Below are 22,632 nucleotides of genomic sequence, written 5' to 3' on the forward strand. Positions count from 1 at the left end.
ATTCAATAATTGAAAAAAAGTAAATCCGCAAAGCCTATAAAAACCACTGTTCTTGATAGCAAAGTAGCCAAAAATAAATTTCGCTACACAAGATAAATGCAAGATTCTTATTACTAGTAAATTGAAAAAACAAATTTTATATTTCCACTTTCATTTTTATGACAACAAAGTGTGATGAAATCTGAGTTTCCAAGTGGAGAATTTCCAAAAATGTAGATGATTTAATGCAAAGAAAACCCCTAAATGATGATAAGCATGAAAAAAAACCCTGACAGAGATAGCAATATATAATACAATTTAATGACAATTCTTAATCTATACCTCTCTTATTTTACTGTTTAAATATTTTACGAATAAAATAAATCCCTTATATTATTAATACTTAATTAAATGTAATGCTATAGCATTAAAGAAGCATGATTAAATGTTTAAAAAACCCAAGAGGAGGCCGCATGACAAATCGATCACACGGAAATTCAGCCGAGAAGTTGTGAGCCAATGCCATGTGAAGAACCGAAAGATTGGGAAACCAGGTAGAAATATTCGAGTTTACAGTTTTCGAATTCCAGAGAGTATCCTGCGCAGCAGAGGCAAAACCATTTCCGCTCGGTCACCTTAAAATTAAATTGGTGTTTTTCCTGATGTTTGTTCGCATCGTCGTCATACGCATTTTGTCCACAGAGCCCTGAACACCGCTCGGTAGAACTCGCCGATCAGCAAGTAAAACGTAAATATGTAAATATATTTTAGTAGCGCTACTGTTGTTGCTTTTGTTGCTACTGCGGTTGTTGTTGTGGGATTTAAACTTGGCGCTCAGCTGGCGATCCGGCAACCCTGTTACGGCTCTCTTTTGGCTCTCTCTCCCACTTACACACACCTTCTCTTCAATCGAAACGGGAACTCACCCACACAGTTTTAAAAGGGGGAGCACACACAGCTTAAGCAAATTGTTTTGATACTATATAAAGACTATATACTTCACATTATAACTGGCTACCAAACGTCAATTCGTATCGAAACGTGAAAGAAGCAAGACGTGCACGGCTACTATGCGATTTGCAGAATTACAAATCAACTTGAGTTAAATTCAAAATAACGCGTGTTAAAGCAAACTTTGCAAGACAATATTAGCGAGCAAGGTAGTGAAAAATATTAAATATAGTGACCAAATCTAAAAAACCACCTGAAAAGAATGAGGGAAAAAAGGAAGCTGTGTGAAAAGAGAGATAAAATAAATCTCCCTCTGTATGTTTGTGTGTGTGCGGGTGAAACAAACGTAAAAAGGCAAAAAAATATACAATTGATGTATTTGTATATTTTTTGAAAAATTTATTTTATGAAAATTAAAAATTAACCAAACCAGTGAAACGCTTAGATTTATGTTTATCTGGCTATACTTGTATATAAAATTATAAATTGCTTTAATCTAGAAAATTATTGCGTTTTCACTTGTTCGCTTAGGTCTGTATGTTTGTTTCACTCGCACTTGGAGCAGTTACGTGTGAGCGCCCTCTGTGTGTTTGTGTGTGTGAGAGAGAGACTGAGCTCAAAGCAAAGTTCAAAACGACAAATATATATGTATATAACATATATGTATTTGCAGTCCAACTGAGAGAGTCCGGAAAAGCACGAAAATGTGGAGCCCAACAAAAGCAGCGGAGGCAGCAACAAAGGCAACAGCAACAAGTGACTGCAGCTGCAGCGCTGCCAGTGTTGAGCAGCGTGCCCCCCCAAACGCAGCTAACCCCTCACCCTTACCACCTACTAGCGGTAAATTTGGCGGCAAAACACAAGATCAAACGGCCGCCATTAACAAGCAAAAGGAATTTGCCGTGCCAAACGAAACCAGCGATTCGGGCTTTATTTCTGGCCCCCAATCCTCGCAGATATTCAGCGAGGAGATAACCGACGAATCCGAGGAGCAGCAGGATCTAGAGGATAAGAATCAGAAGGTTTCGGAACCCCATAAGACACAACCCGTTGTCCTCGATTCCGGCATTATCGACGAAGAGGACGATCAGCAACAGGACAAGGAGGAGCACCAGGACATCACCACCGCCGATTCGATGCGTCTCAAAAACAGCGCGGACACAGGCATCCCACAATGGACCGTCGAAAGCAATTTGGCCAGTCGTGGCGAACAGCTCAACAATCTCGGCCAGAGCAGCAAGGTGCAATCCTCCACAGCCACAGCCAACACCAAGAATCCGAATCCCACGGGATCAGGAGCTACCTCATCCGCTCCGCTCAGCAGTATCAGCATCATAAACGCCTGGGAGCAGTTCTTCCAGCAAAACGACGACGGCGACACGTAAGTGCACATGGAACATATCAGTATTTAGGGGGATACAGTCGCAAAAAGATTCGAGTTTCGGGGACTTTAAGTAAACAATTTAATGGTTAATGTTTATATTCTTAACGTCGTTAAACTATAAATTTTAAAGCAACATGTCCGACAAACTAAAATCTATAAAATCTTAAATTTTATCTCAAGATTTATTATATTCTCATTTAAAGTTTTTACAAAAATTTTTAATATTTCTATACTTACTATTTTTAAGCTCAATGGGCTACGAACATTGTCCTTATTTCGCAATAAAATCCGAATCGGAAATTGTTTGGCTTTGATTAGACAGACTTAACACCAAATATTCTTTGAATAACCCACATTATGCAAATACACATTGAACAAGAATTTTTACTAAATTAAAAAGACATATAAATTCTGAAATTTATCTCTAATGAAAACATAAATGAAATAGAATTTAAGTAGAGGATGTATTTTATTTGGGATCCACTTGAAAGTTATCATTCCTTCCAATTATATATCTACAAACAATGACTATCGCTTTGTGGCACAGCCTTTGAATCATTGCTATGTTTTTTGGAACTTGTACGTGCTGTATTTCCGATGAGAATTTCAAAATTTCCCAAAATAACAAAGACGCCGCGAAACTGCACTGACCACCAAGCGAGCTATGGGGAGAGTTTCGTGAATCACTCAAAGACCATTGTATGTCTGAGGCGAGAAACGCGACTGACACATGTGTTTTAGTCAGGCTTCGGGGTTTTCCTGGTATGTGGGCAGGTACGGGAACAGGTTTTTCGGGGCACCTCTTCTTTTTTCACCTTAACTTAACTTACTTGGGTTTTTACGCCGCCACATGACCGACGACAAGTGTACAGGAAGGGAAGAAAGTGCGGGTGCCGGTAGGCAGGTAAATAAACCCACAAATTCATTGTGTATCTTTTGCTTATTTCAGACCTCTGCATCTGGCCTGTATTTCGGGATCCGTGGACGTGGTGACCGCCTTAATTCGCATGGCTCCGCACCCGTGCCTTCTCAACATCCAGAACGATGTTGCCCAAACTCCCCTTCACCTGGCCGCCCTCACTACACAGCCGAATATCATGAGGATGCTGCTGCTGGCCGGAGCAGAGGTAATATTCAGTAGAACTAAGAAGGAAACACTTAGGAAATAGTTCGAAAGTTTCAGGCTAAAAAGGTCAGGTTTACAGAATTGTAAGATAATCATTTTCCACACTTATGTATCTAAAAGAGGTATATTAAACATTGAAATTCAATGTTTACAATCGATGAGCCTTTATAAATTTGGCTTTCAACCTTATTTTGGAAGTAGTTGTTATAAATCGAATGTATAGAATCCAATCTAACGATTTTATTATGCGGAAATTCATTCTTAATTTTCCAAACTTTTTTAATAGCCCCTATAAACGATAAAATATAATAAGTTTAAAATTATTACGTCATAATTACTCATTTCTATAGCCCACGGTCCGCGATCGTCATGGAAATACCGCTCTCCATCTTTCCTGTATCGCCGGGGAGAAGCAATGCGTCCGCGCCTTGACAGAGAAATTTGGAGCCACGGAGATCCATGAGGCCCACCGACAGTACGGACATCGTTCTAATGATAAGGCGGTTAGCTCCCTCAGCTACGCCCGTCTGCCCGCCGATCTGGAGATTCGCAACTATGATGGTATGTTTTTATCTATATTGCTTTGTATATACATTTACAGGAAATACATTTTAGACATCTTAGTATTTTAATGTTAAAAACCCACCACTACTATTTTAAAAACGAGTTAACTACTCTTTATTCAAATTAAATTTTTTGAGCTACTTGCAAAATTATCGGAATTTTTTCGTTCCAAAAGCTAAATGTGGTTTTACAAAATGTATTATTTTTGGCCTAGCATTTGGAGGCATTTATCAAAAATAAATATGAATCTGTGCCAAAAGTGTACACATTATATAGCTATACATATATTTGGTGTCCCGCCAACGGCTAGCCACATTGCGAGACATTGTCGTCTGCCATATAGAATGTATATACGTTATAGACGTACATATGGTTATAGTCTATATAGACGCCTTTGAGCAGATGCCAAAAATACATTGGCCTCCCCGACACAGTTCGCCTGAAAATTTCGCTCGTCAAATGATTAAAGCAACAACCCTTCGCCTTATTTCCATTTTCATTTGCGTTATTGATTAACCAAAATAAACGAAATGCGCAAAGAACATTTGCAAAGTTTCAGACGTCAGCAGAGTATAATAAAAACAATTTATACAAGGATAGGAAAAATGTTTATTTCTTTGTTGGATGAAGAGAACCAGAAAAGCATTTACATAGACGCTTATTGAAAAGGAAATTCAATTGATTTGCTTTGTTTTACTCTCTCGCATTAATTTTGAATATTGTATCAAGGAAATGATATTAAATTCAATTTATTTTCCGCGCGTAAAGGCAGGCGTGTCCCATCATTAACATTTGTTTCCTTATTTGTTTTTACTCTGTATTCGCGGACCTGAAATCGAATTATCGATTTAAAAGCCGATGGTATGTGGGGGTGCCACCCACACACATTGTATAACATGTATTCAAGAAGGGTTCCAAATTCAAATTTCTATTAATAATCCATTTTTTGGAATGCTTGCCAAATTTTCTGTTGCACCAACAGTTTTATTTTGTTTTGTATTATATTTTAAGTAAAGGTTATCTACATTTTATTATTATTGTCGTAAAATAGCAAGTGCTAAACTTAATTTGCTTATTATTTTGAAGAATATTTTAAAATTTTATACTAACTCCAATTTTTTCATTGAACGGAAAGTAAAAGTTTTTTTAACTACCGCTTCAACTCTTTAAAAAGGTTAATAAACTTTTCAGAAAGTATTGCAAAATCAAAGTTATTTGCTTTTAACCTTTCGCTTGTTTAATCGATTTCTATTGGCCTTTTTGCACCTCTGTTTTTTTTTGCTATGTATAACCTTGCCAAAAATAAAATCCGAATTCGTGAGTGGCAAACATTTGGTGAACAAACATTTTTTTTACCCATCGGCCAGCTTTAAGCAGCGCCAACCGGTTTGAAGCTCCACAAAACAGCTGCTCCGCATATTGTGGATATATATGTAAATGCTATATATAACCTGCTCAGATACGGCATATAATGTATTTCGGCTAGCCAAAAGCAAAAGCGCAGACATTTCCGACAAAAACTATTAAAAACCAACAAAGCAAAAAGAAACGAGACGGTCAGACGATTGTGAATATTTCGCCTCTTTGAAATTTCTGGGTTTTCCCACTGCCGCAGCATTAAATTCGAAAGCAATTCAAAATATTCGAGGCGGGACTTCGGGGGCAGTTTTGTGTATACAAGGCAGATTACTAAGTAAACACAGTATATATGGTGCAAAGCGATCTACATCAGCAATGACGTCAGCATCCCTGGGTATAAACACACACACAGAATGTTTTTCTTTTAGAATCTATTAGTAAATACTTCTTAGGAAACATGTTATACCATAATTTGGAGAACAAAGAGCGAAAGCCCTAAAATGTGCTTTAACAATCCGTTTCCTCAACTCTTCCGAACATTTTTAAAATTATCAGTATTTTTTCTCTAAATTTAAAGTCATTCCGTTCCCAATTTAAAATTCTTTACTAAATTAACTTAAATGATTCTTTAAAAGTATTAAAGTGCGAAAAAATGCGCTATATATAGGACACATTTTCCTTTTTGGCCCTGCGCCAAGCAAGAGCAGGCTTTAAAGAATGCAGCTGAAGAAAAACAAATAATACCAATAGAATAATGATAACATTAAGCCGATTATAAGGGCAGACAAAAACGGAAATTGGGAAAGGTTCGTTATCAACGGCACAAAGGTGGAAACTAGAGACCTCCAAAAAATATTTCTGTACAATCTGGAAATCCCCACAATAGTAATTATGGCCAAATGCTTAGGGGCCGACCGCCCGCCTGTAACTTGGTCGTAATCCATTTTTGGGCCTCATTAACGCGACCAACACGCAACTGGGAAATGGATTGCGATTATATAAATAAACGCACGCAAGGCTCTCGAGGACAGCCTCTATAAATAGTATTGGTTTTATTTCTCTCGTTCGGTTCGCTTAACAACATTGTTTGCTTTGCTCTTTAGAAAACCAAGAATGCCAGAAATTCCCATTGTTGATAATAAAGCCCACAAATAGATTGATTGTCATTCACTTATCTGTGAAAATAAACCATTCTCAAATTAAAACTTTTTGGGGATTACCAAGCCGGGTTTTATGGATTTCTAGGGTCAGCTACTAAGGATTCTGCGTATATTCCATTGAATGGTTTAGTTTAGAATTTTCCCCAAGGGTATGGGGGAGGTCAGAAAACGTCTCTTCTTATCGGTCTGAGGGAAGCAATATACAAATGTCGGTTAAACCAAACGAGGGAATTTCAGAACCGCACATTTGTCCTGCATGTGTGGGTTTAGGTATTAATGCATATCTTTATTTAAACGAAGAACCAATGAAATCTGTGGCCTGGCAACTGAAATTACAATTAAGAGCATTCACTCCAGTACTTCCCCGGCTGATAAGCTGGCAAAAAAAAAACAAATGAGATATGTCCAGCGGTGTTCGATCGTCAGCAGACATTGGTAACTGTTATCAGCTGAGGAAAACCCCATAGGTGGTCGTTTACTGTGCGATTATACGACTCTCCACATTCAGCGAGTTGCGCTCTGGAACGTCCTCGCCCCCTTTCGCATTAAAAAAGATAACTGGCTATTATCAGTGTGTAGGTTTTACCCCTGGAACATTACGTTATTTACTGGATCTTAACCATGTGTGCTGTAAATGTCTCGTGTTCTAAAAAAAAAACTCATAGCCGTAGAAACCCGCTGATAAATCATGAGTTAACAGATATTCTGAAAAACCTAAACCATTTTGCGTAGCTTGCAAATTGCCACATAAAAAACAGCTATAAGATAAATAGGAGAGGAATAAGTGCACAATTAACGTGACTGGGATTTCAGAAACAAATCTCTTTAAAATAAAATTAGAATATAAACACCTACCAAATTAATCAAGTTTAGACTTACACCATCGAAAACCTGTTTCAGGCATTCATTATTTATTGACATCTCAAATCTACGACATTCTGGAATCTGTCGACTATCAATGAGTTTTACATCAATGCACATAGTAACGAACACAACAACATATTAGTCATAAACGAACGATTGTCAGAGACACAAGGTTAAATCTGGACTCTCCCGTTTTTGCAGCTGTCTCGAACCAGTCAAGAGTCGGAGCTATGATATACTCTGTTAAAAGATCTTATTTTTCACTCCGCCTAATTCGTTAGCTCACTTCCTTATTCATGATCCGAAGAAAACTTAATCGGCTTTGTTTTTGGTTGAACGAGCTTGGTATTTCCAAGATCCAAGAGTTTATTCACTTTAACGGACAGCGGACAAGGTTAGATCACTTTTAAAACCTAAGCATTTTGTTTCCCTTTTTTATCTGGGAGTTTTGAAAAATGACATTTGCGAGAATCCGAGATTGGTGAGCGGAAATCTTAAAGTTCACTTACTTTAACAGATACTGGACAAGGTTAAATACTTTTTTAAGCGGAAATCTGTACTTCCATTCTTTGTTTTGATTATTTCTTTTCAAACAGTCAGCTGTAAATAAAATTAAATTAAAATTACTTGCTTATTGCTTATTGTATAATTTCCCAAGAGCTCTCTAAATAATAGAGATCTTAAAGATCTAAAACCTTTGAGGAGTAGCTAACATAATACTTCCTCTACTTAGAAGGTAAACAAAACCTGAATGAGTAACATGAGTGAGTAGCGCAGAAACTTACAATGAGCTCATGCTAATTGCAAAAAATAAAAACAATGTGACGGAAGTTAAGTAACGCAATGAATAATACCTGACGTCCGAGGAAAATCCTAACTGCAACTGAGAGTTGAAAAACAAAAAAACCTAAAGCTGATCTCCTTCCAACAATGGTGACCTCTTTGGGATTTCCCCAAATTCCGTTTGCGCCTTAATTGCTGAGCTGTGTTTTCTTTTTTACTTATTTCTTTTATTTAATTTTTTTGTGCAGTCCCACACGTGGCTGACGATCCCCACAGCCGATTTTGGTTGAGTCGGGTGTTATTTGCATTTCGCATTCATAGCTCGAAAGAAAGTCAACAAGGCGAATCCACTGACATAACGATCGAGCGATATAAAGTGGTTCGGGCAGGGGGTGATCATGGGGGAGCAAACTGAGCCCGAGTTGCTTTCAAAACACTTTCATTGCCAAGTCAGTCGTCGTAGTCATGGCTTGGAAAATCCATGGCTTTAATTGTGCTAAATTGTGTTGTTTGTTTTCGCTTCATTTGGCGGCCGGCTGCAGTCAGCTATCTGGGTTTTTCACTTTACTTTAGCTAATTTCCACATTGGGAAAGTTCGAACATAGATGTATGTAGATAAATAGCCCAACGGCGCCGAGAAGTCTTGTGGTAAACAACTTTTAATTTGATATTGTCTTTTCTCCCCACTTTTGATTGTTTATATATATTTTTTTTAGTATATTTGTCTCCCAGTCGTATTTTGACAGTTGGCTTTTATGTCAACGGCCATGTCTTCTGGGTCTTTGTGGGTTTTGGGCCAGGTAGTTCCCCTAATGGCCTGGTAACTTCTTTTGGCACGCGTTTGTGTGGAAAACTCGAAACAGCTTTCAGATAATTCCCGCTCCGATAAATATTACAAATACTCGTGCCTTACGCATAAAGAAATTCCGTAATTGTATAATTATGAATCAATGACCCAAACTGAAGGACAAATAAAGCTGGCAAACCGGGGAATACAAGAAATAAATATTTGAAACAAAAAACCAAAAGTTATAAGCAAAAAAACCCGTTGTAGAAATACCAAAACTCTGCCCCAACAATAAACACAATTAATTAAAATTAAACGAAGACAGCGTTGCGTTTAATATTTGCGCTGTCAATAAATTTATGAACTTTGCTACTTCGGGTGACTTGTGGAGTACTCTTAACTGCGCCGTTGGGTTTTTCTCATAAGGTCGTTGTCGATATCGTTGCCGTTTTTCGCCGCCTGTGTAAATAGTAACAACATCATATCATACAGGTTAATGGGTGTGGGTTGTTGGGGCGTTAAAGGGGGAATCGAGGTTGGAGGAGCGATCGGATCAAGTGGGCGGTGGTGCCATTTGTGAAAGTGTTTAGGCTGTCAAGTGCCGGGCAAATAGAATTTCCCATATTGCGCAGTTCTAAACGATTTCAAAATGGTTATTACTTCCTAAAACTCGAATCTGATTAAAGTTATTACAGCAAAACACATTTTTTCTAAAAATGGTAAGAATATTTGAAAATATTTTTGAAAAATGTTCTAAAAATTCTGAAATTTTGTTATAATTTACTTGTATTATCTGTAGAAAAACAAATTTTACTATCTTTTCCTTGTCTTAATTTAAATACACATAAATATGAATGCTGTGATAAACGGTTCTTTTTAAACCGTGACATCAAGTTTTAAATTATTCAAAGGGCATTGTTGTGAATTTTTGAATTCCAAAGTTTTTATTTTATTTACTTACTTTTTATGTACCCTAATAAAACGCTACAGAAATGGCTAAAAATATTTGTGACGATTGAACCCATTAAAATATTAATTGCTGAAATAAATTTAAACGAAAACGTTCAGATTTTATAACTTTTTGACCGATCAAAATGCGCTGAAGTGTCAGATATATGTACAAGTCTAATTATTGAGCAATCACCGTATTTATTTCTGGTCTAACTGCTTTCTGGAGACGTGTCTTCGACTCAGACTAGCTGGCTAAGACAGCGGATTAAAATCTGTGGGATCTTGTGACGCAGCCCCGTCCGGCGACGGGGGAATTCCCAAAAGCAAAACAAAGTTTGAAACAAACTTTTCTGTTTCATATTTCATGCTTTATACTGCCTGCCCGTTTGTCTATTAATATCTAATATCGTTGAGTATAGCTCTTTAATCGTATGCTAACGATTGGCACGTTGCTGTGCTGAGAAGCCAACAACAATGAGTATTGTCTTTTACTAGCTCATCTGCTTCTCTTTTAGTTAGTCGAGCTTAAAAAAATTCATGTTGTCATCGTTTATTTTTAAAGCTTGTGACACAATTGTTGTTTTTGTACGCTGTCAAAAAAAAAATGGACTGCGCTGCTGACTTTCTTAATCCGCTTTCTTTTGGAAAAAAAAAGATCCCGGCTTTTAATGTCTGTGTGTACTTGGGTTTTAAATTATTGCCAAATAATCTTATGTATTATTTATTGTTTTCCAAAGGCCAATTCTGAGGTTATCTTGCATGTTTTTTTAAGGTTTCTAATCACCTTTGTGTGGAATTTTGTTTGGATTACCACAGGTTGTTCTCGAATTAAAGACATTTTCATAGAGATAATTCTCTTCTGGTCATGTAAATGTGTGTGATTTATGTAAATGTGCCAACTGTTTGTGTGTGAAAGTCAATCAACAGCACGTGTAGCCTAGCGGCAAAAAAAAACTAAAAAAACCCGTGCAAAAAATATGGCAAAAGCAGTATCAACAACAACTACGTCAACTAATCATAAAGCCATAAAAGCGAAGGCATGGAATACAAAAACAAACAGAAACTAAACAATTCACCTTTGTTTTCAGTTTTTTTTTAGTTTTTTAGCCGTACGATCTGTGTGCAAGCAGAGACTCGATCTGAAAATACAAGATTTGATTGAGAAAGAATCTGAAGAATCAAGTAACAAAAAAATAAGATGAGAAAGATACAGTGTTAGAGCTAACTTTTTTTTAAATACATTTTTACTCATTGCATTATCACGTTTAATTTAATTTAATTAAAAGTGTTCGATAAAATGCTTTACTTTTTGGTAAAAATCCATTTATAAAACATACCAGTAATTTAAATTTTATGCTGGAAACTTTTTTGTGTTTATCTCGTAAAAATTCATATTCATATATTTTCCTTTTATGGAACCCATTTAATTATGAATTTTTTCAAAAAGCGTAGAAGGAAGTGCAAACAAAAAGATAAGAACTGAAAAATTATCGAAATTTCCTCGTTTCTTTCCTCAAATGTCAGTTAAATTATTGCACATATTATTATTATTTTCAGACACTTGTATTCGTGTGTCCATATATCAGATTTCTATATGCTCAAACCAATTTGAACTTGAGCAAACTTGTTGCTGAAGCAGAAACCCAAAAGCCAACTTTGTATTTGGTTTGTTAACTTAACTTAACGCCAACTGTTTGAGTTTTATTTTATTTTATTGTATTTTTTTTGCCCGCTTACCTCGTCACTCGCCTTTGTTGTTGTTGGTCGTTGGTATGTTATTGCTGCTGTTTTATTGTGGGAATTTCTTGGGTTTTTCAACGCACACCAGTGCCGGCGATCGGGCTCACAGATACTCGCATGCGAAGTCAACGGGTTGTCATATTGTCTTATAAGGCAAAAGCCTCCACTTGGCACCAGCCCCCCTAAAAACCCCTCTTTTGCCTTCCAACCGGTCATTGTCGTAATCAAAGCTTTTTTCGTTCGCATTATAAAACGCTACTTGTTTTACAACGGACAGCGATCGCGAGGAGAGTAGCAGCTTTTTTCACTGACGAAAAGCTTTGGGGGAAGGGATCGGGTTTCATTCATAAATCCAGCTTTTTCGATCCACAATGGTGGGAAAATATTATACAAATTGAAAATATTTACTGGTGTTCTCATATTCTTTAACACGTTTCTTAATATGATTAACTATCGCGTCATTCTTGTTTATTAGCATGACGAGCATCAATAAGCATTAGCATGATTACCTTTTGGTGCATTAAAGTTGAATACAACCTATTACAATTTTTTTTATTTATTCAAGAATAGATTAACTTACTAACCAAATTCTATTATTTTCTGTAATTCCAGGAGAGCGCTGTGTACACTTGACTGCCGAGGCTGGAAACATCGATATCTTACGCATTTTGGTATCCCATGGAGCCGACATAAACGCTAGGGTAAGTTTAAAGTCGTTACGAATTCTTGAGAAGCCCAACTAATTAGTTGTTTTAATAGGAGGGCAAATCGGGGCGCACACCGCTGCACATTGCGATTGAGGCCTGCAACGAGGATCTGGCCAACTTCCTGCTCGACGAGTGCGAGAAACTCAACCTGGAGACAGCCACCTTTGCCGGATTAACTGCCTACCAGTTCGCGTGCATCATGAACAAGTCGCGCATGCAGAACATACTGGAGAAGCGCGGAGCAGAGACTGTAACGCCACCGGACAGTGATTACGACAGTAGCGATATCGAAGATCTAGACGATACGAAGGTGAGCGTCACTGCTTAAGAAAATGTACCAACAAATGATCATAGAGATCGTAGAGCGTAAGACACAATTTGAAATGGGCCACCACCAGCTTCCAAAATGTTCAAAAACTAAATAAGAATATGAAATCCCACACTGAACTGGTATTCAGTTAGAAAAATTGTTACACTTGAGTAATGAACTATTGTAACATTTATGTATTGTTAACCAAAAAAGAAAAAAAACAAAAGAAAAAGAAAAAAAAAAAAGCAAACAGCAGAAAAGCAGCAAGTAAAGTAAATATCCGCACTTGATCTTTAATAGGGAATCTATGTTTTAGTAGAACCCGTTTAAAACAAACTAAACCAATAAAGTAATGCTAGTTAATGAACAGCTTTACGAACAAACCATAGATAAAAAGAATTGTCGGGCCAACTTTTGTGCGTTTTAAAGTTGAACTTATTTCTATATTCGTAAGGGCAATGCACTGTACCAATTTATATTATATTAAGCTGTCCAATGTATAATTCGATGTCTTTTGCTATTTCTCTCCACTTACATCTATGTACTTGTATACTTGTGTCTGAGTGTTTGTAATTTTTGTATGTGCGTGCGCGTGTGTCTGTATCAACTAACTAATCTATTATTATACAAAATAAAATCATAAATCGTAGTACTAAGCTAGCTAAATCTAATTGATGTTTTCATGTTCTGACTGAATGAAATGATGTTGCAAAATAAATATTTTACTCTACAAAAAATTGACAAAAAAATCCAAACTATAAAACGATGGGTATTGCTAGCCCTGATAAAGTCTTAATAAAATATAACTTTATCATTCCTAGTTAAATTCTCTTATTTCTTTTTAAATTTGATAATGAATGGATCTTAAAAGGTTTGTAATTCTGTTTAAATGTTGAATCTTTCCCATTTTAATCTTAACTTGTTCTTTTTATGTTGTTTGCTTATTTTGTTGCTCGTTGTGGCTTTTGTTAATCGTGTTCCCTAACAATTATTTGTTAATTTCATTTTAACATGCTTTATTTGTGATCCTCTTCTTGTACTTGCAGATGTTTGGTGATCCGCGCTATTTTGTCAGCTACAACGGTGGTAACCCAATGACGGTTGCCTGAATGCCCCACCCAATCTGTACATACGACTTAGACTAAACATATACATGCCTATGATTAACACAACCCGAATTCCCCGACTTGGTTTAATTGCTGTTTCCAAACGCACGCCTCCCTGCCAAAAAATGTATGCAATATTCCATGACACACGTTCACAAAAAACATCCAGGATATGGAACCTATGTACTTACTATCCCCGCAAGTGGCAGACCGAAATGAATTGAATTGCTTGTGTTAACGATAGTATTTAAAGCGAAATAAAGCATACAAGGATGCAGAATGTCAAGCATTTTATTTATACGCACACAAACTTAACTCTAAGAAATAAAATTATTTGACAAAATTTAATTATTCAAATATCGTCGGTGGGGTTACACATTGAAAGAAAAGATTTATCGATAATCACAAAAATACGAAACATGGAACGGGAACTAATAAATTGGGAAAGCATTAAAGTATATTTGTCTAGACTCCACTCTTCAACCACATCATTAAAAAACTAACATTCAAATGGGTAAATAATGCATTCCCAAAGGCAGTTAACTCACTTCTATAAGGGCCTAGTCCTGTTAACGAATGCTCTGCCGGAACACGCTCTGTTTGGCCTTACTATTGGAAACAGCTTTTTTGGCCGCCAGAGGATCGGGAGCAAAGCAGTTCCATAGGCGCAGTGTTTCATCGGCTCCAGCACTGATTACTGTGCTGCCATCCGGAGACATGGCCATCTGTAGGACACGCGAAGTGTGTCCAGTCAAATCAGCTTGCTTCACCATCGTTGGATATTTCCAAATGGTCAGTTGATTGTTAGCAAATCCATGAGCTGATATCAACTCCTTGTAGTGCCGCGAGAACAGCAAAGAGCAGACCTGCGACTTAGAGTCCACTGATTTCATTAGGGTGCCATTGCTTACATTCCAAAACTTGATGCAGCGATCGGCGGTACCACCACCAGAGGCTAAAGTACTCGGCTGCCAGGGACACCAGGCCAAAGCACGCACGGCAGCCTGATGATCGTTGAATTTGTGGAGAGGATCACTGGCAGTTCCCACGCCACTGCTGGCCGCAGACCACACATTCACCAGATTGTCATTGCCTCCGCTGGCCAGGTACTTGAAGTCCGTTGACCACTTCAGTCCGCAAACCTCCTGCGAGTGTCCAGCCAAGGCAGACAGCTTGTGTTCCCGCGCACGCACATCGTGATGGACAATGGTACCATCGCGACTGCCAGAGGAAACCAGGAACGAATTCCAGGCCAGGGATCCCACTCGGGCACTGTGTCCATCCATCACACGCAAACGCTTTACCTTGGAGCAGTCCCACAGTTCCACAGCCCCGGTGCTGTTGCCAATGGCAAGGATCTGACCCTCCTGGATCCACGATAGGGATCCAGCGTAGTCGCCCTCCTCGAATTCGGTAAGCTGCTCGATATTACCGGTCTGAGCGTTCCACAAATAGACACAACTGCCCAAAGCAACGGCCACGATGTTGTCGCCACTCCAATCCATAAGGTTGAGATCTGAAAAAAAAGAAATGAAAATATTAAGAAATGCGAATATATATGATTAATAAGACATATTTCCGTTTTAAAAATTAGGAATTAGGAAATAGGGTTTTAAATTATTCACAAAACTTTCAAATTATTATTAATTTAGAAAATTACAATTTTTGAATCTTTGAAAATAAAAAAAAGAGGTGACAATTTAAAGAGAACTTACAGTAATCATTGATGAAATCAGGTGCATCGAGAATTCTTTCGGATGTGGTTGGTATATAGCGTGATCCGCTCTTCGTGGATATTGGCGTCTTTATGGAGTACACAACTTTCAGAGGATTGTTGTGCGATTCCGGAGCAGCTGGAGCCTTGTTTTGGTAGCATAAAATGCGGCCAGTTTTTGAGTCGCCGACCTGGGCCACATCGGATATGAGTTTTTGCCTCTCGCCCTTGTGAGCCGAAGCCTGAACATTGCTCTCGTTGCTGTTGCTGGTTGTGGCCTTTTCGTTTTCCTCATCAGACTTATCCCCGGAGTCCTTGGTAACCTAAAAAACATATATGGAATTTATTATATAATTAAAATATTATGCAAACAATTATGCTATTGCAGAATGCACTTGCAATAATTGAAGTTTTGTAAAGTAATATAAATCCTGGAATTTCTCCGGGTTTCATGGAAATTTAGAAAGGTTTATTTCTACCCAAATTTTTAAACTAAAATATAATCTGCAGATTAAAAGAGAATACCATTCGAAATCTGGTTAAAATATAGTAGAACTAAGGGTATGATCTTTTATTACAAGCATGGATGGATCTATAAAGCCTTTAAGAAATTTAAATAATTATTAGAAGGAGTTCATATAAAACGTGGAGCGGAAACAGTATAGGGCCAACATAATCCTTACCAGGAAGTGCGCCAACTCAAAATTGGTGGCCGCCCGATTCGGGATGAAGCGATCTCCGCCTCCGGGCGTCTTAGTGGGTGTTATTGTGGACTTCTTGGTCTTGCCCTCGCTGCTCTTTCCCGGGGTCTTTGTGGGCGCCTGAACGCCCGAGAAACTGGTGTTATACGAGACGGATAACACTGATCGCGTGGTATTCGCGCTTCCATTAAGAGACGCCTCCAGCTTCTTCTTCCAGCGCGGTGCAGGTCCGCGCGTCTCCCCATCCATGATCAACGCATTTTGCAAATCGCTTACAAAATTGAACTGCGACATGGTTTCCTGTGGCTTCGGGTGTCAGGTAATTTTTGTATTTATCACACAATTTTCTGGTGATTGCACGTCAGTCGTTTGAAGTTTATAGATCACTCAGATCCGATCTGGAATTTCCTTTTTTCTTTGTAGATGCAATGCAATGGCGGTTCGATTTGGAAATGCAATGTGACCGCAGGCTGGATAGCTGTAAATGGTATTTTTTATGGAAATAAATACCCCTTTTTGGGGTATTTTAAATAATCTGTTAAAAGAATACATTAAAAGTTCTTAAAACTTTTAGAGCTAGTAAGAACACATTAAATAATATATTGTGCTTAAAGGTTGATATTTTTAATATTATTTATTTTAGTTCAAATTGAAATATATTTTTTAGTGTGACCACATAGCAGGTCTAATTAATTTTGTGCATCCCTGGTGCACAGCTGTCATCATCGCCGCCCTTGTAAAAAAAACAAGTAAGTCTTACAATTGGAAGCCGAAATTTTACGTAAATAATTAGCAAGTCTTTTTGTTTAGCACGTTAAAGACGTGGTTTAACGATATTACAAGATGGCCTTCAACTTCACCGCCTTTACGTATATAGTGGCCCTGATCGGCGATGCATTTTTAATATTCTTCGCAATATTTCATGTCATTGCCTTTGACGAGCTAAAAACGGATTACAAAAACCCAATTGATCAGTGCAATAGCCTCAATCCGGTCAGTAAACTTAGTGTTCACACTTAAAGTTCACCATTTAATTGATAATTATTTTATATTTCAGCTGGTTTTACCGGAGTACTTGCTGCACATATTTTTGAATTTGCTATTCTTGTTTTGTGGGGAATGGTTTTCACTTTGTATTAACATACCACTGATTGCCTATCATTTTTGGCGGTAAGTCACTTATAGACCTTGGTATCTACAAAATGATCACTACTTAATGAACCATGACCAAGTGTTCGAAATAGGGACGTAGTTATTGTACCCGAATTTATGCATTACTCATGTTGTTTTTTTTTACCACCTAATTGACTCACTCCCATTTCAGCTACAAAAACCGCCCTGTTATGTCTGGACCAGGGCTTTACGATCCTACCACAGTCTTAAAAACCGACACTTTATCCCGGAATATGCGTGAGGGCTGGATCAAACTGGCCGTCTACTTGATCAGTTTCTTCTACTACATATACGGGTAATTATAATTGATTTCCTGGGTGGCCGGGTCCTCGTTTGTCTAACGATTCTCGCTAATTTTAGCATGGTTTATTCGCTCATCTCGACATAGAGGCATTGGGCAGCTGCCTGGGGATCTCATTGTTGGCGCCAGCGCATCCGCATCGTGTATTAGTTGTCATAACTCAAGTGGAACCCTCCCTTTCTGGGGGAGATTCCCCATCAACTGCGAACAATACTTCACTTGTAAATTCTAGTGTTAATCCATAAAAACATATTGCAGCTTTGTTTTTTATAATTTGTAATCTATTGTCTGCAGTAAGAGATTGTAACGTATTTTATTATTTTTGCATTTCGCATCCTTGGTGTAGTTGGATTTTAAGCATTAAATAAAAGTCAAATCAAAAGAACTAATTTCTATTTTTTTTATATAGCCTAAGGGACAGCGGAATGTTTGACTGAAAACGGGAAACTTCGATCCAACCAGCACTTAAGATAATAAAGATTAGCTTATCAGCAGGGCCAACATAGATATAGTCCGATTTTTTAAATTGTGGCAATAACGATAAGCAAGCACTTTGTATGTATTTTTAAGTTTCTTCCATTACCAACATGAATCAATAAGAAAAAAACTTATATAAAATACATTCATTCATTCAAAGTCACCCTTAGTTTCCAAAATAAATGTTTTTCCTATTTACGTATTTATAACTTTATTTTACAATCGTTCTGGGAGGCCACAGCTTGGAATAAACAATATTGTGATTGAATCTTGGTTAAATTAAAATGCTGTATACATGGGTAGGTACATGGGGCTTTTTATGGGCAATGGGCGTTCGATTACGACATAAAAACAACGAAGAACAGGAAGAAGAATATGAGAACGCCGAATATCTTGATCATGAGCCAACGGTTCTTTGAAACAGACTGAAAGTATTTGAGGATCTCGCCGTGAGCCGCCTCGATATTCAACTCTGCGTCCGCCACGTTCGTGTCAATACGTTCCACGATCTCCTCCTGCTCCTTGACCATATGGGCCAGTTGCTGGAAAATGCCACCTAGTTCAACGATGGTAGATTCTATATTTTGCATGGTTTCCGCCCGCTGTTGGACGTAGTTATCCGAATCGTCGTAGATAGCCATCTGTGTCTGGGTTGTTAGAAGCGGTGTGGTGTCGCTGCTGCCCATGTCTATGCTCACTGCTTGGTTCTCCTCGCTAAGGAGAAGCGATCCCTGCTTGGCTGTCGACGGAGAGACGGTGTGAGCGGCCAAGGGACCTGGTCCCTGGCTAAACTGATCCCGTCGCGTCTTCTGCTGCTTGAGGTTCTCGGTACGCACCTCAAGGATCTGCTTGAAGTCCGTGCTCATGCTGGCCAGCTTTGATTGCAGGGCCAGTACCATGTTGGAGGAATGTGACACCAGGTGTTTTCCGTTAGTGTGACGACGCTGGTCCTTGGAGATGTCCTGCAGTCGAGCAATCTGTTGATTCAACGCATTCAGGTCGCCTTTGATGATGTACGTCAGCTCCTGGATCTCCTGCGGTCTGTCATCGAATAGGCTCTTCTTTTTGGCCACTGAAAAGGAGACCGGGAATGTCATTAGCTGGATAAATTGAAATAAAATTGTTATTCGCCTATTTAAAAAAAAAAAAACTTTTTAAAGAAAATTTCACTTATTCACAAAGGGTTTGTGTTAATAAATCTAAAAATAGGGATAAATCTGGGTAATAAAACAATGGATTAAATATCGAAGACATTCAAAAATCTATAAATTCGCTTATTAAAGCAAACTATTGAAAGTTCCTCGAAATTTAAAGTGACGCACGTGTTGACAACCTTAAATTACTCTTGTTAGCATTTGTCTTTAAGTATAGGAAAATTTAGAAAAAAATTTTAATTGCTTATCTATGATGTGTTAATTTTTTTTTGTGAATTATACCCACAAATTATACCTACTTTTTATTGTATAATAATATTAACACACTAAATTGCACTTAACAAGTTTCCTGTTCAATCCAAACCCACACTTACACATGGTGAGCTTTTCCAGCTTGGCGTAGGTGCTGGCTATGTTCTTGCCGATGAACCTGGCCACCATCATGAACTCCGAGTAACTCTGCACCTGCTTGGCCTTGCGGGGATCACGGATATTGACTGCCCGGGTGATGTTGCGTGCTTGTAGCGATCGAATCGCGTTGGCGAATTCGCCTGTCCGATCACGGGCGGCCATAACGAAGATTTCCGGCTCGGGTTCCGGTTCCTGGTGTTCCTCCTTCGGTTGGTAAAACTGCGAACTGGACTGAATGGAAGCGGGGTAGCTGCCGTAGTTGCTTTGGCTATTATTGTTGATGCCCGGTTGGTTGCCGGTGACCACGGCAGCGGCTGCACTAAGGGTGCGCAGTGCCTGGCCGGAGAAGGCGCGAAGGTTCCACTGGCGGGCCGCCTTGCCGTACTTATCGTCCGAGTAATCGGCTGCAAACGATTCCCCCGTCTGGGTGGTGTCTCCAATGTGGATGGCCGCCTCGTGGGCAATCGGTGGTTGAGCCAGGGACTGTGCTAATAGTCCTACCGATCCGCCAGCTGCTCCCAATCCCCCAGATCCTGCTCCTGCCCCTGCTCCTCCCTGCTGATCCTCTTGAATGGTATAGGTACTGCTGCTGCTGTAATCCTGCTGGTCCGTTTGATGAAGGCGTCTTCGGGTTTGCATCTCATTTCAGATTGCAGCTTGACCCGGGGAGTTGACGTTGCCGTTTTTTCATATGCACACAAACGATCTGTTGGACTTTCCTTGCTGGTGGCGAAATTTTCCCCTTTCTTTTTCGCTTTTAAAGCCCTGGCTTTCCGTTCGGTTTTCCGCTCGGTACTTATTTGGCAATCCTGTGTGTCCTATACAAAGTATAATTTGGTTTTTGTTTAGGCATTTTCTTTTGGTTTTGTCGAAAATTCATAATAATTGTTAAAAAGATTGCAGAAAACTCACTCACACGCACCCAAACACACTCACTCGCACACACACGAACACACCTCACAGATGACAGATGACGATGACGTGTTATATCTTATAACTATCGATAGGCCTAGTATTGGCGGCTAATTTGTTTTCGCGTTATATTTCGAGTGCAAATAAATTTTAAAGACATACAAAATATATGGTAACCTGTTATCTATTCCTAAATTCTCGCACTGTCAGTTTCGTGGTATTTAAATATAAATTAAATTATATATTTACAAAGGTTTTTTAGTAAATTGAATAAATGTATTGACACATAAATGTATATATAGTAATAAATAAATAGACAATTTAAGTTTACATGATTTTGTATTAGTATTAGTCTAAAAAACAAGCCAGTGTCATTTCAAACTGTTTTTTTGCAAAAACTTCAGCTCATGTTTTGTTAGAAATTATCCCGCTAAAACACAGCTAGTTTTGGTTAAGAAATCAGGCCAACACTTTTAGGCACATATCGATAACCAACGGCGAGCAACGCTAGTTTTTTTCTTTTCAACTTTTAATTCTTCTCTTAATTAAGCCAAATAGCCATAGTTTATCAAAGAAAATGACGTTGTATCACTTTGGAAATTGCGTGGCCCTTCTGACGCCGTACTACTTCACCTACAAATACTCTGGCCTGTGAGTTTTCCGCTGTTTTTTGCGAGCTGCCGAGCTCGTAGCGCCAGGTCAAAGAAAATATTTATGAATTGTCCCGGTTTTTCCACAGATCTGAATATGGGGCCTTCTGGAAGTGCGTTCAGGCGGGGGGTATCTATATATTCACTCAACTTTGTAAGATGCTCGTTCTAGCCACATTCTTCTATTCGGACGCTCCATCTTCCTCCAGTGGCGAGTTCAACTTCTTTGCGGTGCGTGTGCTTATCTTTATTTACCTTCACCCAATTATTAAGGTTAAGTTGTGTGCTCTCTGGTTTGCAGGAGATCTTCCGCTGCAGCGTGGACATCGCCGATCTGCTGGGATTCGCCCTCATCCTGAGTCGCATTCCCGGCAAGGGACACTCAAAACTTATTACGGCTGGACTTGGCTGTAGGTTGAACTAAATACCTTAGCTAAATCTTTGGTTATTCTTATGTATTTGATTGAAGTTCCTTTGTCTATCCTTAAATGTACAATTTAGATTATCCATTTCATTAGCTAATCTGAAACCTAATACATTAGTTATATTAATGTAATTAGGTCAGCACCATAGTATAATGATGCGAGTGGTTCTGTACCTTTTGTAATTATGCAAATTAGATTAAACACATTATAATCTTCGCTACAAGGTGGTTTGGTCGGAATCGGAACCTTTTATATCTGTATCAAATTGTTTTAAGAAAATAGTTATAGTTAGTTGATACTAAAAATACGTTTTTATAATCGGTAAAAAAAATAACTTAAAACTAAAGATTTCCTCTTTTTTCGCAGGGGCCACTGCTGAGGTGATTCTTTCACGGGGCATCATGCTGTGGGTGGGAGCACGAGGTACCGAGTTCAGCTGGATCTACATACTCAAGTGTCTGGAGTCGAATGTGCTTCTGGTGCAACACATAACCACGGCCACTCTGATTTGGCTGTTCACCCGTCACGATCTAAATAAGGCGCTGAAACCGCTGGTTAGTCTGCTGCTGGCGGTGACTGTTTTCAAAGGAGTCTGGCTGGAGGGCATGCTCCACATCCTAACTATTGGACCTTGGTTAACGGTGGCTGTGAAAGCACTGGTGGCTGCCGTAATTGGATTTTGCACGCTGCACATCTATTCGGGTCTGGCCCAGCAGATCGGCATTTAAATAATTGTGCCAAACACTTTGTATTCCTTTTGTTTTGTAACTTGTTTATTATTTTTTTGGTGTTGTCACAGAGAGAATGAGATTTTGTAACAAAGACAACAATTACGGTTTAGAGAATCACCCAAAATGTTAATAAATTATAGCTATGGTAAAGTAAAGATTGGTACATGAATTTTAATGGGAACAATGAAACATGGAAATTCTTACCTGGTTTA

General features: G+C 38.5%; 5 protein-coding genes across 7 annotated transcripts; 3 read left to right on the forward strand and 2 right to left on the reverse strand.

Moving 5' to 3' along the window:
- Positions 1 to 987: 987 nt before the first annotated feature.
- LOC108046027 (NF-kappa-B inhibitor cactus) lies at positions 988 to 14,051 on the forward strand. Its single transcript, XM_017125576.2, has 7 exons — positions 988 to 1,139; positions 1,604 to 2,311; positions 3,264 to 3,441; positions 3,791 to 4,001; positions 12,261 to 12,349; positions 12,408 to 12,665; positions 13,712 to 14,051. The coding sequence occupies exons 2-7, from the start codon at positions 1,635 to 1,637 to the stop codon at positions 13,772 to 13,774; spliced, it is 1,476 nt and encodes a 491-aa protein (XP_016981065.1). The 5' UTR covers positions 988 to 1,139; positions 1,604 to 1,634; the 3' UTR covers positions 13,775 to 14,051.
- On the reverse strand, positions 14,045 to 16,644 carry LOC108046026 (cell division cycle protein 20 homolog). The gene is made up of 3 exons (XM_017125575.2): positions 16,169 to 16,644; positions 15,487 to 15,808; positions 14,045 to 15,287 (listed from the first exon to the last, which is right to left on the reverse strand). The coding sequence occupies exons 1-3, from the start codon at positions 16,478 to 16,480 to the stop codon at positions 14,341 to 14,343; spliced, it is 1,581 nt and encodes a 526-aa protein (XP_016981064.1). The 5' UTR covers positions 16,481 to 16,644; the 3' UTR covers positions 14,045 to 14,340.
- A 235-nt stretch (positions 16,645 to 16,879) lies between these two features.
- On the forward strand, positions 16,880 to 18,049 carry LOC108046046 (protein cornichon). 2 transcript variants are annotated; one of them, XM_017125599.1, is made up of 5 exons: positions 16,880 to 16,935; positions 16,997 to 17,179; positions 17,244 to 17,356; positions 17,511 to 17,654; positions 17,720 to 18,049. In XM_017125599.1, exons 2-5 carry the CDS (start codon positions 17,030 to 17,032, stop codon positions 17,745 to 17,747), a joined length of 435 nt encoding a protein of 144 aa, XP_016981088.1. In that variant the 5' UTR covers positions 16,880 to 16,935; positions 16,997 to 17,029; the 3' UTR covers positions 17,748 to 18,049. The 2 variants fall into 2 exon arrangements, with proteins under 2 accessions (XP_016981088.1, XP_016981089.1); XM_017125600.1 differs by lacking the exon at positions 16,880 to 16,935 and having other exon boundaries at positions 16,943 to 17,179.
- A 273-nt stretch (positions 18,050 to 18,322) lies between these two features.
- LOC108046045 (syntaxin-5) lies at positions 18,323 to 20,683 on the reverse strand. Of its 2 annotated transcripts, none has more exons than XM_017125597.2 (3): positions 20,615 to 20,683; positions 19,666 to 20,520; positions 18,323 to 19,209 (listed from the first exon to the last, which is right to left on the reverse strand). In XM_017125597.2, the coding sequence occupies exons 2-3, from the start codon at positions 20,339 to 20,341 to the stop codon at positions 18,476 to 18,478; spliced, it is 1,410 nt and encodes a 469-aa protein (XP_016981086.1). In that variant the 5' UTR covers positions 20,342 to 20,520; positions 20,615 to 20,683; the 3' UTR covers positions 18,323 to 18,475. The 2 variants fall into 2 exon arrangements, with proteins under 2 accessions (XP_016981086.1, XP_016981087.1); XM_017125598.2 differs by having other exon boundaries at positions 20,619 to 20,658.
- Positions 20,684 to 21,104: 421 nt separating this feature from the next.
- On the forward strand, positions 21,105 to 22,575 carry LOC108046049 (transmembrane protein 147). Its single transcript, XM_017125604.2, has 4 exons — positions 21,105 to 21,265; positions 21,354 to 21,495; positions 21,566 to 21,674; positions 22,056 to 22,575. Exons 1-4 carry the CDS (start codon positions 21,192 to 21,194, stop codon positions 22,415 to 22,417), a joined length of 687 nt encoding a protein of 228 aa, XP_016981093.1. The 5' UTR covers positions 21,105 to 21,191; the 3' UTR covers positions 22,418 to 22,575.
- Positions 22,576 to 22,632: the final 57 nt, after the last annotated feature.

This window comes from Drosophila rhopaloa, unplaced genomic scaffold (assembly GCF_018152115.1).
Source record: "Drosophila rhopaloa isolate 14029-0021.01 unplaced genomic scaffold, ASM1815211v1 contig_2, whole genome shotgun sequence".
NCBI lineage: Eukaryota > Metazoa > Arthropoda > Insecta > Diptera > Drosophilidae > Drosophila > Drosophila rhopaloa.

What these genes read in the sequence shown, in the direction of transcription:
- LOC108046046 (XM_017125599.1), top strand. Translation starts at nt 17,030, where the DNA reads ATGGCCTTCAACTTCACCGCCTTTACGTATATAGTGGCCCTGATCGGC. An exon ending in AGTGCAATAGCCTCAATCCG is followed by an intron (nt 17,180 to 17,243) that starts GTCAGTAAACTT and finishes TTTATATTTCAG; the next exon opens with CTGGTTTTACCGGAGTACTT. An exon ending in TTCTTCTACTACATATACGG is followed by an intron (nt 17,655 to 17,719) that starts GTAATTATAATT and finishes CGCTAATTTTAG; the next exon opens with CATGGTTTATTCGCTCATCT.
- LOC108046045 (XM_017125597.2), bottom strand. Translation starts at nt 20,341, where the DNA reads ATGCAAACCCGAAGACGCCTTCATCAAACGGACCAGCAGGATTACAGC. An exon ending in GCTGGAAAAGCTCACCATGT is followed by an intron (nt 19,210 to 19,665) that starts GTAAGTGTGGGT and finishes TCTCCTTTTCAG; the next exon opens with TGGCCAAAAAGAAGAGCCTA.
- LOC108046049 (XM_017125604.2), top strand. Translation starts at nt 21,192, where the DNA reads ATGACGTTGTATCACTTTGGAAATTGCGTGGCCCTTCTGACGCCGTAC. An exon ending in ACCTACAAATACTCTGGCCT is followed by an intron (nt 21,266 to 21,353) that starts GTGAGTTTTCCG and finishes GTTTTTCCACAG; the next exon opens with ATCTGAATATGGGGCCTTCT. An exon ending in TATTACGGCTGGACTTGGCT is followed by an intron (nt 21,675 to 22,055) that starts GTAGGTTGAACT and finishes CTTTTTTCGCAG; the next exon opens with GGGCCACTGCTGAGGTGATT.
- LOC108046027 (XM_017125576.2), top strand. Translation starts at nt 1,635, where the DNA reads ATGTGGAGCCCAACAAAAGCAGCGGAGGCAGCAACAAAGGCAACAGCA. An exon ending in TGCTGCTGGCCGGAGCAGAG is followed by an intron (nt 3,442 to 3,790) that starts GTAATATTCAGT and finishes TCATTTCTATAG; the next exon opens with CCCACGGTCCGCGATCGTCA. An exon ending in GGAGATTCGCAACTATGATG is followed by an intron (nt 4,002 to 12,260) that starts GTATGTTTTTAT and finishes CTGTAATTCCAG; the next exon opens with GAGAGCGCTGTGTACACTTG.
- LOC108046026 (XM_017125575.2), bottom strand. Translation starts at nt 16,480, where the DNA reads ATGTCGCAGTTCAATTTTGTAAGCGATTTGCAAAATGCGTTGATCATG. An exon ending in TTGAGTTGGCGCACTTCCTG is followed by an intron (nt 15,809 to 16,168) that starts GTAAGGATTATG and finishes TATGTTTTTTAG; the next exon opens with GTTACCAAGGACTCCGGGGA. An exon ending in TGATTTCATCAATGATTACT is followed by an intron (nt 15,288 to 15,486) that starts GTAAGTTCTCTT and finishes CTTTTTTTTCAG; the next exon opens with ATCTCAACCTTATGGATTGG.